Consider the following 15209-nt stretch of genomic DNA (forward strand, 5'->3'; position numbering starts at 1 on the left):
TGATATATGTACAATAGCCATGATATAAAATAAATCAGTTCATCATTATGAATACATCATGCCTACAAAAAAATGAATTCTAATAGATGCAGAAAGAAAAGCCAAGCCTGTGACCTAGGTCACTCCACTGGCCACTTATCCTTACCTGAAAGCATGCAAAAACCACATAATAACCAAAAACCAGCAAGCAACCAGTATCTACGGCTGAAATCAATTTATTCAAATAACATGTATGAAATTATATAACTGTAAGAACATATAGCAATCAGTAAGAAGAGTCTACGTAAATCATATATATACTAGATGTCCTTGTATCAGTCTTGTCATATACATATATCAGCAAACCTATATCATATGAATCAATAGTATCATACATATCCTATCAGTCTGACTACATATCAATCCTGTTTCTTATATCATTTTGATCAATAAATCAATATCAACAATCACGCAATCATATCCATCATCTATCATAGTTATCATCAAGGTTTAAAATTGCATAATTAAGCCTCGAGGCGGTTTTTGTCCGTGAGGCGAGGCGTAAGCCTCGAGGCGGTGTGAGGCGTAAGCCTCACGGACGCAGAATTGCGTAAATGAGAATTTAAGGGTTTTAGCACGTAAATAATAGCAAGATTCTATCATACAATAAAAACATCTAAATGACAAGTGGAATTAGTGAAAATTAAGAAAATAGATGCAATAAAAGCATGTTCCAAAGTACAAAACCACAAAATTATAGTCTATCAGAGCTCCTAAAGTACAATTAAGAAGGAACATATAAAATTCAATCATATCCCATCACTAAATGGGTCTTCAAGGGAGGCCGAGTTTGCGGGAGCTCGTCTGGTTCGCGCACAGAGGCTGCGGGAAGGGCTTTTTCGGGAATACCTGGAACCGAACGGGATGAAGGGAAAAAAAAAGCTTCATTTTAAGTAGGTGGGACGGGGTTGATGAGGCGTACACCTCACCTATAATTGTGCAATTGCGCCTTAGAGGCGCGCCTTAGACCCGGTGAGGCATATGCCTCTGCCAAGAGGAAAATTGCGTAAGCCTCGAGGCGTATTTGGGGCAAATTGCGCAGAGGCGCGCCTCTTGTTGAGCAATTTTAAACAGAGGTTATCTAATCTATCATTTGTCACATTCATCGTCTGTCATATTTATATGCATTAGATCAATTATTTATCATATCTATCATATCAAACAATTTACTGGTATTTATCAGTATTCTTATCATATATCAATACAATTTATATTATTATCGTGTATCAGATATGCAAATGAGGGCATCTTAATATTGAGGATATCTTGATCTTGAAGGTATCCGGTGAGGGCATCTTGATCTTCACAGTATCTTGATCTCAAGAATATCTTGATCATGAGGATTCAATCATATCAATCGCTTGTCATTCACATATTAGTCATTCAGTCTAGTATTATCAAATATCGGTCATCTGTATTATTAATCATATCAGTAACAATCTCATATATCTTATTCAGCATATTAGTTCATTCATTTTGTTTGTTCTTATGTATATCAAATCATTCTTATACACTTCATGTGCATATCATATGCAATTTTTATAACATGTAGATCTATACATTATACTCATCAATATGCATGTATTATAAAAAAATACATGTTATACCAAATAAATTATAATCATTTCCATGTCATATATATATATTATTTCTAAATTTTGTGCATTTGCTCCTAATCATTTCATACCCAGTCATTTCTACTCAATTCAGAAAAAACAACATATATATACAAAACTAATCGGTGAAATTTCCATATAAGTTGTCAAAACATTCAGAATAATGTTATCTATCACATAACAAAAGTTACATATTGAAAGTTTACTAGAATGAGAGATATCATACTTTTATTAAATTCGGTAGGAAGAAATATACCAAGCTCCAAATTATTAAAAATAATAGTAGAGTAGAGGTCACTTACAATACTCAAAACAATTTTACAAACAGAAACAACTAATAATTGAGCCCCGGAGGACCTTCTCTCTCCTCTCCCTCTCTCCTCTCCTCTCTCTCTTCTCTTCTTCTCCTTTCTTTCCTTCCCCACCAAGCCACAAAAATGAGGGAGGGGATGGGTGGTGGTGAGGGATATTTATATTAAATATATTTTTCCGCCTAGCGTCGCTATGCTCTGAAATTGGTGCCACAACGTTGCATGCTCAATCCAAAGTTAGTATAAAATAGAGATCTCAACATCGCCGTCGAAGTCCAACGCTCCATTGCTACTTCCCAAACGCTCTTGCGCCCGAAAGAGCAACGCCACAACACTCAAATTCAGAAATTTTATTTTTTTTCAAATAAATCCATTTTAAAAACTTTGTGTTATTACACTATCTTTGTTTAGATGGTCGCCAAAGCCATGCAAGTCCACCTAGTCATCAACATGCATCTCACTAGTTCGTCTCGCCTCATTGGCCGGACTCACTCGTAACTTGTAAGTCTTGAACTAATTGAGTTACTTCGGATGTTTCAAAATTTTAGAATGTTCATTATTTGTTTTGAATTTTAAATCTGTACATTTTTTGTTATAAAATTTTAATTAGTAGATAACATTATTTGTTTTAAATATTTCAAGATTTTAGATAATTCTGTACCCTTCAAAAGAACTTGGTTCTAAATTTATAATAGTCTTAAATATGTGATTTGCTATAGAGTAAGAAAAATTAATGATTCTTAAACTTGTTTTCATCTTGTACATCATAAGTCAATCATCTCAAAGGCTATAAAGAAATCAGGAAAACTAAGGATTGCGGAAAAACTTATCATATCCTTATTTTGATCTAATGCTTTTTGTGTGACTAGGATCTAATAGAATTTATCTAATTTTAGTAAATCAGTGATTGGAGCTTTAATGGCACTAATATATTTGATTCATCATCTAAAAAAAATGCCAAGTCATGTAAACTTCTAATATCAATAAAACTCTTAGCTATTACGCAGTCTAAGATTTCCTTTAACTTTAGTAAAGTCAAATTTTATTCTACTAGTGGAAATGATAGATCGCAAAAAATATCTCAATTTGTGAAAAAAAAATCTTCAAATTAATGTATAACTTCTCTTTTCTAATAATGTCAAAAACTAACTAGAGATATTGTAAGTGGTCTATTTCACTTGGGTTAAAAATCAAAATGTCAGCAAAGTATACAATCAAAAGCTTTCTCATAAAAAGCATAAGGGCAGTATTCATTAACCTCATGAATATGCTAAGGGTATTTGAGAATTCAAAGGACATGACTTAATATTCATAAAGCCCGTATTTTTTAAAAGTATACAACCAAAAGCTTTCTCATAAAAAGCTTGAAGTTATTTTCATTCATTTCTCGATCGAATCCTCATTTAATAATAATCACTTATTACATCAATTTTAAAGAAAATATTTTCCCCAGAGATCACACTTAATATGTCTTCGAATACAGAGAAAGAAAAATTTATACTTGAGAGAAAAATTTATACTTGACAGTAATTTTATTTGTAGACCAATTATCAACACGCATTCAACTTCCATCTTCTTAGGAATTAGTAAGGCAGCAATAGAATGGGGATTAAAACTTTGTTGTGCATATCTTTTTTAAATCACTCCTTATCTTATCTCTTGATTTTAGTGAGTTCAATAAGATTTATTTGATTGTGAAGAAGGTTGGAAATCTGAAACTTGGTCAATAGCTCTGTTTAAAATTGCGCAATAAGAGGCGAGCCTCTACGCAATTTTACCCAAAACCGCCTCGAGGCTTACGCAATTCCCCTTCTGGCAGAGGCTTACGCCTCACTTGGACTGAGGTGCGCCTCAGAGGCGCAATTGCGCAATTCTAGTAGAGGCGTACGCCTCATGAAAAAGGGCCCACCCACTTAAAATGAAGTGTTTTTTCTTGCTTGAACCCGCACGGCTCCAGATCTCCCAAAATTTTCCTTCCCCGCACACTGTTTTCGCGAAACAGAGAGGTCCCGCTCCCGTCGGCTTCCCTTCCAGCTGCTTCTCCCGCCGGCGCAGCCTCTCTCCGGCGAAGTTGAAGTTTCCGGCCGCCCTCTAGGAGTACTCCACATTGGATTTTAGGTTTTTTTTTAGTTTAGGGTTACATTTTTCAAGTGTAAGAAAATCTATGGTTTATATTTTTTTGATTGTTTTTGTGTGTTTTTGGATTTTTGCTTTATGAGCCATGGTTAAAGGTAAAGAAAAGGCGAATACGTCATTGCGGCGTGACCCTTCTTGGAAATATAGCATGCAAGTTGACGTAGGAGGGGGCGAGAAGATGTATGTCTATTTAAAATGCTATTTTTGTGAGAAAGTGGTGAAGGGCGGAGTAACCCGCATGAAGGAACACTTATCATGCTCTCATAAGAACGTAGCACCGTGTGCAAAAGTGCCGGACAATGTGAAGGATGAAATAATTGCTTACATGAAGAAAACTACCACGGCAAAACACTTACAACATGAGCAATTTGATGATAGGGTCGAACATGGTGCTTACTTAGGGAGTGATAGTGGAAAGGGCTCTTCCTCCACTATACATAACAGAGGTGCACGGGGTCCTATGGATCAGTATATAACTAATCCATAAGAGGATAGAGGACAAGCACAAATGATGCCTGCGGCTGGTACTAGAGAGGGTCGACGCCAGGTTTGCATGGATATTAGCAGGTTTTTTTTTTTTTGAAAATGTCATATCATTTAATGTTGCTACGTCGCCTGCCTACTTCAATATGCTGCAGTCTGTAGGGTTGTATGGGAGGATTTTTTTGGTCTGAATGCAGCAAATCAACCATTTCCAAACGGTCTCCAGTTATAGTTATTTTGGTAAATGCAAGACACTTAATTCAGTTCTGATTATCTTTTTTCTTCTTGAAAACAGTTAAATGGTAGATCCAATTTGGTGATTCCACCCCTGAGTTACAGAGTTTTGTTGTAAGAGTGTTGGGCCTCACTTGTTCTTCTTCTGGATGTGAGCGAAACTGGAGTACATATAGTCAAGTGCAAACAAAGAGAAGAAATTGCCTATCAACACTCAGAATGACCTCCCTCGTATATATTATGCACAACAATAGGTTAAGAGATACGAGGTTGAGGAATAAGGGGTTGAAGGATGATGAGGACCCGTTGGTGTGTGATGATGTGTCATCTGATAATGAGTGGTTCATAGATGATGAGAATGATTTGCCATTATCAGACTTACAGCTAAAGGATCTAAGTGTGGATGTCTTCAGGGGCGAAGTAGATCAAGTGGGCACATCCACTACTACCACACCAAACACATCCACTAGCTCTGCAGCACAACAATCAAGTAAAGGTATTCCACAACTTCTTATATGCTATTGCATTATATTTATATCAAGTGAGCAATTAACATGATAATGATATTTCCTCTTATTGAACAAGGAAGAGAAAAGTGAGTCATATTGAAGATGATGATGATATGACATTCATAAATACAATTTGAGAAGAAGATTCCCTTGAAGACCCATTTAGTGATGGGATATGATTGCATTTTATATGTTCTTTGTACTTTGGGAGTTTTGTTAAACTAATATTTTGTGATGTTGCACTTTGGGACATGATTTTATTGCATTTATTTTCTTACTTTCCACTATTTTCATATATCATTTAGATGTTTTTATTATAAGATAGAATATTGCTATTACTTACCTGCTAAAATCCTTAATTTCTTATTTACGCAATTCTTTGTCCTCACCCTCACGGACGAAAACTGCCTCGAGGCTTAATTACGTAATTTTAAACCTTATTCAATAGCATGTTGCATGATTTTAAGAGAAAGCAATTCATCAAGAAGTTATTTAAAATTAATATCACTAAACTGAGAATGAAGTGAGGAAACCACAACAGGCATATAAATCTCATCAGAGTTTGGGGAAACTTCGTTTACATGTAACACCCGAAGAATACTAGGATTAGAAAAAAATCTTTTTAAAAGATCTAAAACATATAATTTCTATTAATAAGGTCATAGAAGTAGGCAGAATAGACATACTAGAACTATGATGAGAATTGAAAATGTTATCCCCAGAAGTATGATTTACTATGAGAATCACTTGAAGCATAAAACATTTCTTTAAAGTGGATTTGGGTTACAAATCAAAGTTTAACTTGTGAGGTGCAATGATGAAAGTTTACACCATAGGCATCACTAGTAAGAATTTAATAGTTTTGTTATTATATTTAAAAATATAAGTATTTTTCAACTATAATGAGTACCACTCATATCAAATAATCAAGATCTTCCTCACAATATATGAACAATGTCCATGGAAATGACATCACATTAGATTTGATATTCAAAACTATCAACCTTGACAGAAACTAGGCATCTAGTGGTGATGGGGAAAGGAATTGTCGATCCAACTAACATGAAAAAATTCTAAGTGTGGTTCGATCTTAAGATTGACTCTAGTCATGGTGCAAGTTAAGATAATATTCATTGCACTTCCCTCATCTATTACTAATCTACATATTTTCTCGTTACACACCACACACATACTAAAATTGTTCTTCCTTTTCAAATCATCAATCTCATTCTTGGCTATAATCGAGCATCTCATCACATTGAAGAGAGGGTCATTTATACATTCTAATTCTTCATAAGATATTACATCATCATAAACATCTTCTAAATATCATCTATGAGGTCCTAATTGTTTTCTAAGAATGAAAATTGGGTTTTATATTGATTTGCATGTGATCCTGTTTATGATACTTATCATAAGAAAGGATTCACTAGCCCTATCATAAGAAAGGATTCACTAGCCTTAAACCTGCTAGAGTGACTCACAAGCTCTTATAGAGAATTCCACCGTATGAAAATTTTTCTTTGCTATCCAAAAGTTTTAACAAGACTTGCTTCTTCTCAGATTCTCTGTGATATCAAATATGATGATAGTGAGTATCCTTATATTTACTGGTGGAAATTCCAAGACCAGTCCACCTTGGGCTAGTTTGAATTAATTTAAAAGATCTCTTTAGGAAATAGGTTTTAATGGGCTAAATGGTGGGAAATGAAAATAGATAGTTAGCTTCAGATGTGGACTAATGATTTGGAGTAAACGGTAAGGTTTAGAGAATTTAACTTGGTGTGAGGAGGCAGGGAATAAGACTAAGTCCTAATCTTGCTCAAATTGGTCAAGAGCTGCACATGGTGTTTTGGAGTGGTAACGAGGCTTGTGTTAGGTTGTGGTTAATCTTAAGGGATGACTAAGATGTAGGGTAAGTGTGAGAAAAATTGAGAGTAAATGATTTAAAAAGAGTTAAAACTTAAGATTAAAAAATATAACCACCTAATCTCCTCAAAGAAAAGGCACGCACTTGAAAATTCACCAATCACTAAATAAATAAAAAATAATTCTCCATCAAACATTTCAATTTAAAGCTAAAATTATAATTCATATCAAATAATATTTATAGGCATTACGAAACTCTTAGGCAACCACTTTTTGAGATAAAAAAGAGAGAAAAAGGGAGGGGAAATAGGAGTTGGTGGCATTAATGAGTTCCAATCACCTATTTTCATTGCTTCATCCATACCAAATTATATCATAAATAGCAAAATAAGTTCCTAGGTGAAAAATAAAATAATAAATTATAAATTATATTTTAAATATTCTAAATTATGAATAAGCTCTTAATTGAGCACTTGCAATTGAGCTTTTAATTTGATTATCTTTATTCACATGATGTGCTACATCACTTGGCCTAGCCCACAACAACCTATAAGCCCCATAAATAAATCCCTTTCTCAAGCCACATCTAAACCTTTCAAAACACAAGCCCTCATCCACACCAAATCCATCCACAAAGCCTTCTACCATATGGGTTGATGATTTAGCTTCAATTGTTGTTTGGGATATAGGTTATGCAGCCCACAATTTGATGATTTTGATGCTAGCATTTCTACTACAAGATAAAGTAGACAAATGTTTCAAAAATTATTTACCAAAAAGAACAGAAATAGAAAGAAAATATACATCACAAACCAAAATTTACCAAACTTCAAACAAGATACATCAAATAAATCTCTTGGGGTTTGTTATTCATCAAATGATCTCTCACCTATTTGATGTATTTAATGTATTTTTGAGTTTCTCATCCAACTAGCAATTCTTTACAATTGCATGATATTGTAATTTTATTGACTAGTTAAAAAATTTACTTTATGTATTAAAAAAAGAAGGCTTCCCTCACCTATCATACATCACCACCAACCAAATAGGAGTGTACATTCCACTTAAAGATCCTATAAACACCAAAAATCATCATATATACTATACTAATCCATATCTCTTCCAATGTGATCAAAAACAAATATAGAACTTAGGGGAATTCCAAAAGTCTAGAGCTAGTACCACAAACATCACAATAGGAGTAAAAAATGCTTTTTGGATTTCGATGTACATATAATGTTGGTTAACGAAAAGCTTCATTAATGGAAAATTAACCATAATTATTATAACATAATTACTTTTGGTCATAATTATCAGGTTTATCAAATTTCAAAAATTTATAATGAAAATTCTATTTGATCAATAAGTTCAATAAAAGGATCAATAATTGGACAAACCCAAGATTAATATATCATAGATCACAGATCATCTCCCATCCATAAGGGATTGAAAATTGCACGTTATAGATTGCAACAAAAACTGCAATGAGTTTCGCATTGATAATCATAGTTAAAAATGATGAAATAATTTAATTTCCATCATTTGTGAGTGCATAATTCATAATCATAAGACTATTTATAAGCTCGTCAAAAAGTCGGGTTTTCAATATCCTTGTAAGGTTTATTATACTCCATCATTGATCAAACAAGCTTAACTTATTCTAATTCATATGTGTTTATAGCAAGGTTTAAAATTGCACAATTGGGTATTGCTACATTTTTCATTCATAAGGCGAGGCGTAAGTCTCAAGAAATGTTGAGGTGTAAGCCTCAAAATTCAGAAATTGTGTAAAGTAAAAATAAAAGTTAAAAAAAATTATATATTACATAAGTAAAATGTAAAAAAATAATATATTAACTTTCTATTAAACTACGAAGTAAAAAAATTGACATATATATGAAAAACAAATTGCACAAGATGTCAAGTGACAAGTGATAAATTATACAAAATAGAATTAAAATTTAAATACTACAAGAGAAAAATAACAAAAATATATAAATTGTATAAAAGTATCATAGAACATCAAGTTCAACTACTTTTTTTTTGTCAATTTCCTACTCATCCATATCTAATTTATAAAGAAAGTTGAAATAGTTGTCAACTACTCAAAAATCATCTGCACTGTAATCACTAATAGTCTTTATTTAAGCCGTCGTCATAACAAAATTGGTCCCTCCTCTACCTCAAGTAGAGTCCAATGCCTCTCAATATTCTTATTCTTCATTTATTTAAGTAATATTTCTCTTTCATAAATATTTTTCATCAACATCAAGATAAGAGTAATACTCTAAAATTTTTAGAGGAGAAGGTGGTGGTTGTGTGCAGCTTTCAAGTGATCCCCTGTGACAGCTATGATGGGGGTGGTTGCGGCGAAGGCGGCAGGCTGGAAGTCGAGGCAATGGAGAGGAATATGTTGCGGCTCAGATGTGCATGAAGGCTTGATTTGTTTGCAGCTTCAATTAAGGATTTAGGTAAGCTAATGCATGCCTCATAAAAAAAAGTTCGAGATGTAAATCTCGAAGCGTTTTCACTGGAATTGTGTTGAGTCGGGCCTCAAGACGAGCCTCATATTTCGCAATTTTAAACAATATTTAGCACTTTCTAACAAAACATTATTTTTGCTTTTTCAATGCCTTTGTTGTTTCAAAAAGCTTTCTAAATTTTCATTCATAATATTTTTAATTGATCCTGTGTATCTTTTTTCAATCTCAAACTTGGCTTAAAAATTGAACATTTGTTACTTCAACTTGCTCAAAATAACATAGTGAAAAAGCTAAACAGAAGCAAAGGAAAACAAAATTGGAATTTGTTCTAGGCACTGCTGAAACGAAACTAATACAAATACATATTTTAATAGGGAATAAATGATAAGATGCAATTAATCATTCAACCCATAAATTACACATAACGTATGAGAGGTTAATATACAATATCAAGAGATTGAAGTTGCTGAAAGGAGAGCTTATTCAAAAGACATTTACAAAGCAATATTAAAGAAACAAATGTACATAACCCATGAAGAAATATCTAAGAAAGCTGCACAAGAAGCATAAATAAAAAGGCAAAGAAGATGCTAGAGTTATTTACTTCGAAATAAGTGATTCTCGAGGCTTCCACGGAACATGAACTCATAGACAAGAAGTCTGTGATCATCCTCACAGCAATATCCAATCAACTTCACTAGATTAGGATGCCTTAGTTGTCCTAGAAATTTAACCTCTGTCTGAAAGGGAAATTACTTAACGTTAAGCAGAATATTTAGCAGCAGACATTGAAAAAACATAAACATGAATATGTTGTCGTTTTATTTTCTTATTTATGTATTTCTTATTTCCAGTTGTCGTGGTATTTGTTTTATGTGGTTTTCCATTGTACCCTCTCACGAAGGGGTGTCGTATGTAAGCCCAAGGGGCATTAGTGTCTTTTGTCTTTGAGTCCTTTGTATGAGGCTTTATATAGCCCTCCTTATTTTCTTTTGAGGTTAATGAATGATTATTTGATAATTATGTTTTCTTGTTGGAATTCTTGAGAGAGCTTGAGAGATCGGAGAGAGATCCTTTGGAGAGAGAATTGGCACATCACTCGCCAACCTAGATGAGTCAGGTTCGTGGTTCTACCTTCTTTCTTCCTTCCCCTACCATCACCGGCCACACTAACTTCCCCTCCACCAAGCCGCCACCACTACCTACCCGAGCCTTCATTTTTCCCCCATCAAACTCCCCAAGCCCCTCCACCTAGTCGCCGCCTCCCATAACCCAACCTCAAGCAAGCCACCGGCCATCCCCCCCAGTCCTTACCTTCTCTTAGATTTATTTTCAATTCTAGATTGTCATAATTTTGGTTGAATTTTGAATTCAAATTCCCCCAATTTGAAATTTAAAATCTGTCATAAAATTATAAAATCTATTTTAGAAAAGTTTCCAAAATTGAGTCTGTTTGAATTTCAAATTCAAATTGGGTTTATTTAATTACTTTCCTAATTTCTAAACTTAAGTTAGGAAAGTAAAAGCTCCTTCCTCTCTCTTGGAAAGATTTCCAAGTCCCCTTAACTCCTCTCTTGGCCGAAATCCCCTCATCCCTTTCTATTTAATTTCTTCCCAAAAGAAGATCTCTCTTTTGGGAAACAAATTAAATCCCTACTCCCTCTACAAGCCGCCAGCCCCTCTCTCCATACCTGCCCCTCTCTCTCTCTCCAATCTCCCTCTATCCACTTAACTCCCCACTGGAATTTAAGGATTGGATTTTCCTTCTTGATCTCCCATCCTATAACTTCTAAAATCTAAAATTTATTTCAGATTTTGGAAGGAAGCTTGTTCCTTGTCTCTTCTCTACTTCCCGTTGATGAGGAACCTCTTTCTCTTCAACAATATTCAAGAGTGCTAGCAATCTGTGGAAGACTTTGTCATCTAGCATATATGAATGGCGGATCTAGAAACTGAATACGGCCTCTCCTACGACGAGCACGGGTTTGTGTGCATCTTACATTCAACCTTCTTCGACGTCAACCCGAGTATCGATTACTCCGTGGAAGATTATATCAAGCACATCTTGGACACTTTGGTGGAAGCCATTGAAGAACAGTTAGAGATCGTTGAGTGGAGGATCGCCGACGATCCTTGATGAAGGTTCTCTACTCCTCTAGTATTTCTTTAGCCTAACTTTTCTTGTGAATTGATTGTAGTCACGAAGGACGCCTCCACCTGCTTCTGCTAAGTTTAGTAAACGTAGGGATTGAGTGTACTTCTTTGCTTACTAACTCTCATTGTTAGACTAGGGATTTTGATTGAAGCTACTACTCTGGCATGACGCTATTTTCTAATTTATTTTAAAGCTTCAAATCTCTGGTTATGTGACTTAAACTAAACGGGCGTGACCCCTCTTTCATTTTACTCCGTTGTTTGATATGCTTGTTGTTTTCTTCGTTATTCTCTAATCAAATGTTGTGCAAGATCTTACAAAATCATTACATTCATACGTAGTCCTACATCACTTATACTCAAGACATTAAGGATATGTATACTGGCGTTGTTGCTTATGTTCAAACACAAGGTGGTTTGGCCAAGTATTTTCCTATTTCAGTCGGATTACAACAAGGACCAGCTTTAAGTCCATATCTTTTTGCTTTATCCATGGATGTTCTTAGTAGACATTTACAAGAGGATGTATCTGATGTATGCTTTTTTCCAATGATATTCTTCTTGTTGATAAGACTATAGAGGGAGTTGAAAGTAAACTTGAATTATGGAGGTCAATCTTAGAGTCTTAAGATTTTCATTTGAGTAGATTTAAAACCAAATACAAGGAGTGTTATCTTCATAGTAATAGATCTAGTGGGGGATTCTGACTTTGGGCAATCAAGTCATTAATAAGAGTACATATTTTAGATATCTTAGGTCTATTATTCATAGTGATGGTGAAATAGATGGGGATATTATCAGTAGAATCCAAGTTGGATGGCTAAAATGTAGGAATGCATCTAGCCTGTTGTTTGATAGAAAAGTACCCCTCAAACTTGAGGGAAATTTTTGTAAGATGGTGGTGAGACGTGTAATGCTTTATGGCGTAGAATGTTGGCCATTAAAAGAGAGGTATACAATTAAGTTAAGTGTAGCAGATATGAGGATGCTCGGGTGGATGAGTGACTTTACTTTTAAAGACATAATGTGAAATGAGCATATACGTGAAAAGGTTGGAGTAGCTCCAATGGAAGATAAGATTTGAGAGAGTCACCTTAGATGGTTTGGTCACATAAAATGTTGGCCTTCTGATGATCTAGGAGAGTAGATGTATTAGATTTGACCTATGTTAAGAGAGGTGGAGATAGACCTAAAAAGACTTTGTTAGAAAATATTAGAATTGAACTTTTTTTATTAAAATTTAAATGAGAGTTGGATTGCTAACATGACAAAATAGAGAAAAAGAATTCATGTAGTCAATACAACGCAGTGGGATAAAGGCCTAATGTTAATGTTGCGTTGATATATATATATATATGCACACGAGTGTGGGTGGTGTTGCTCGAAGAGTAATTCGATGGATCTTGCAGAACAGATTCAAGGGAGTTTATGTTAATAATTTTAAATGAAGGTGAAGAATTTCAACAACATTCAACAACAAAATTCTTAAAAAAGAGACAAACAATTATCTGGGCTTGCTAAAGCGGGTCCTTATGAAAGCAGTTTTTGTAATATGTATTTAAGTACATCAATCAACAAGAATATTGTTGGGAGGGGGTGTTCCTCGAATAGTCATTGACTCGATCTTAGAGAACAAATTCTTGTGAGTTTATGTTAATAAGTTAGAGCCAAGGTGAAGGATTTGAACAGCATATTCAAATAATAATATTTTTAAAATTGGGACGAACAATTATCTAGGCTAGCTAAAGCAGTATATATAATTTGTATTTAGGGCAAATTTTATATAGGAGCAGCTTAACCCTCAAAATTAGCAAAAGGAGCATGTTTAATACAAAATTTAAAAAGGAGCAAATTCGTTAAATAAAATAGTGCATTTACAATGCGCCAATAGAAATAGGGCATTCTGAATGCGCTATTTTGTTTGGCACATTCAGCTCAAATAGGAGGAGAAATATAGCTAGAGAGAGAAATGACTATTTCCAAAAAAACAAACAATTAGCCAAAATTTTTGGCAAATTCTCCTCACCTTGGGATGAGAGAGAGAGGGAGGAGAGAGACGCGGGAGAGGCATGAGAGAGAGAGAGAGGAGAGGGAGAGGCTAGATGGAGAGAGACGGGTGAGAAAATTTTTAATTAATACAAAAAATTCATTCAAATAATCAGATAAAAAAATTAATTTATAAAAAAAATTATTTATATTTATTTTAAGAAAAATGAAATATAAATTACAAATTATATTATAACTATACTTATATTTAAATTATATTTATATTGAAATTAATTACCAAAAAATTATGTATAATCCAAGGTTGCGAAAACCGGACTGAACAACGAATCAAAAGAAGGAGAGGTTTATGGTTCAACCAGTCGAACCGAATGATGTAATAAATAATAATATTATTAAAAGTAATAAAGTTAACATAATAATAATGACAATTTAAGCTTAATTCTAAAAATTTTGAGACTAAAAATAAATAAAATTCATACATATATAATATATTACATAATTTTAAAATTAAATATAAATAATTATTATATTTATGTTATATATTTAAATATAAATAATTACTAATTTTAAATTTAAATATAAATTTTGAACCGCCCTGAAGAACCAGTCCTAGAAACCGTTGACCGTCGTTCAAATCCGGTCGACCGTTAATCGCGTCCGTTTCTTAAGAAGCCGGCCGGTTCAACTTAGAATATATTTAATATTTTAATTAATATAAAAGTTTAATCATAAATATTAAATTATTTAAAGTATCATATACTTTTTTAACAATATAATCCAAAAATTTAATTTGATATTATTATATTAGAATTTAAATATAAATAATTTGTCACCATGATACCATAAATACCAGTATAAGCTCCGAACCTATGGACAAGGAAAGGTATATAAAAAAGCAACAACATAAAACTTCTAAGTGATGTGCTGGACTAAACAATTTATTTTTTGGTTAACTAGTTTCAACAATGGTGCTACATGAAGATTTGATTTGAATGTGAATTTATATGGAAAAATTTCTTGTTAGAATATTCAAATAAAACATTATTAATAATTTTTAAACTTCTTAAAATTTAAATTATATTATATATTTATAATTATTCAAATAAAATAATTATTTATTAATTTTTAAAGTTCTAAATACTTTTTCTAAATGTGAATGAAATGGATAGAAAAATAAAAAATCTTAAAAATAAAAATTGTATTGACTTTTATAAATATTGTTTATAATTGTAATATATTCTTATATATAATTATATATGTAAATTATGCTTAATATATAACATAAATCAATTATTTTATATTAAATTCTATATATTATATATTAAACTAAATTTTTGTTAAATATAATTAAATCAAAGATTGAAGATA

At 33.1% G+C, this 15209-nt stretch overlaps 1 protein-coding gene across 1 annotated transcript in view; it reads right to left on the minus strand.

Annotated features, from left to right (window-relative positions):
* LOC110112678 (probable serine/threonine-protein kinase PBL8) overlaps positions 1 to 15209 on the minus strand; it is a 36459-nt gene that overhangs the window by 17897 nt on the left and 3353 nt on the right. Inside the window, exon 3 of the mRNA XM_020844981.2 lies at positions 10285 to 10420. Within this exon, the coding sequence (XP_020700640.1) occupies positions 10285 to 10420 (136 nt within the window). The remainder of the gene's footprint in view (positions 1 to 10284; positions 10421 to 15209) is intronic.

This window comes from Dendrobium catenatum, unplaced genomic scaffold (assembly GCF_001605985.2).
Source record: "Dendrobium catenatum unplaced genomic scaffold, ASM160598v2 fragScaff_scaffold_627, whole genome shotgun sequence".
NCBI lineage: Eukaryota > Viridiplantae > Streptophyta > Magnoliopsida > Asparagales > Orchidaceae > Dendrobium > Dendrobium catenatum.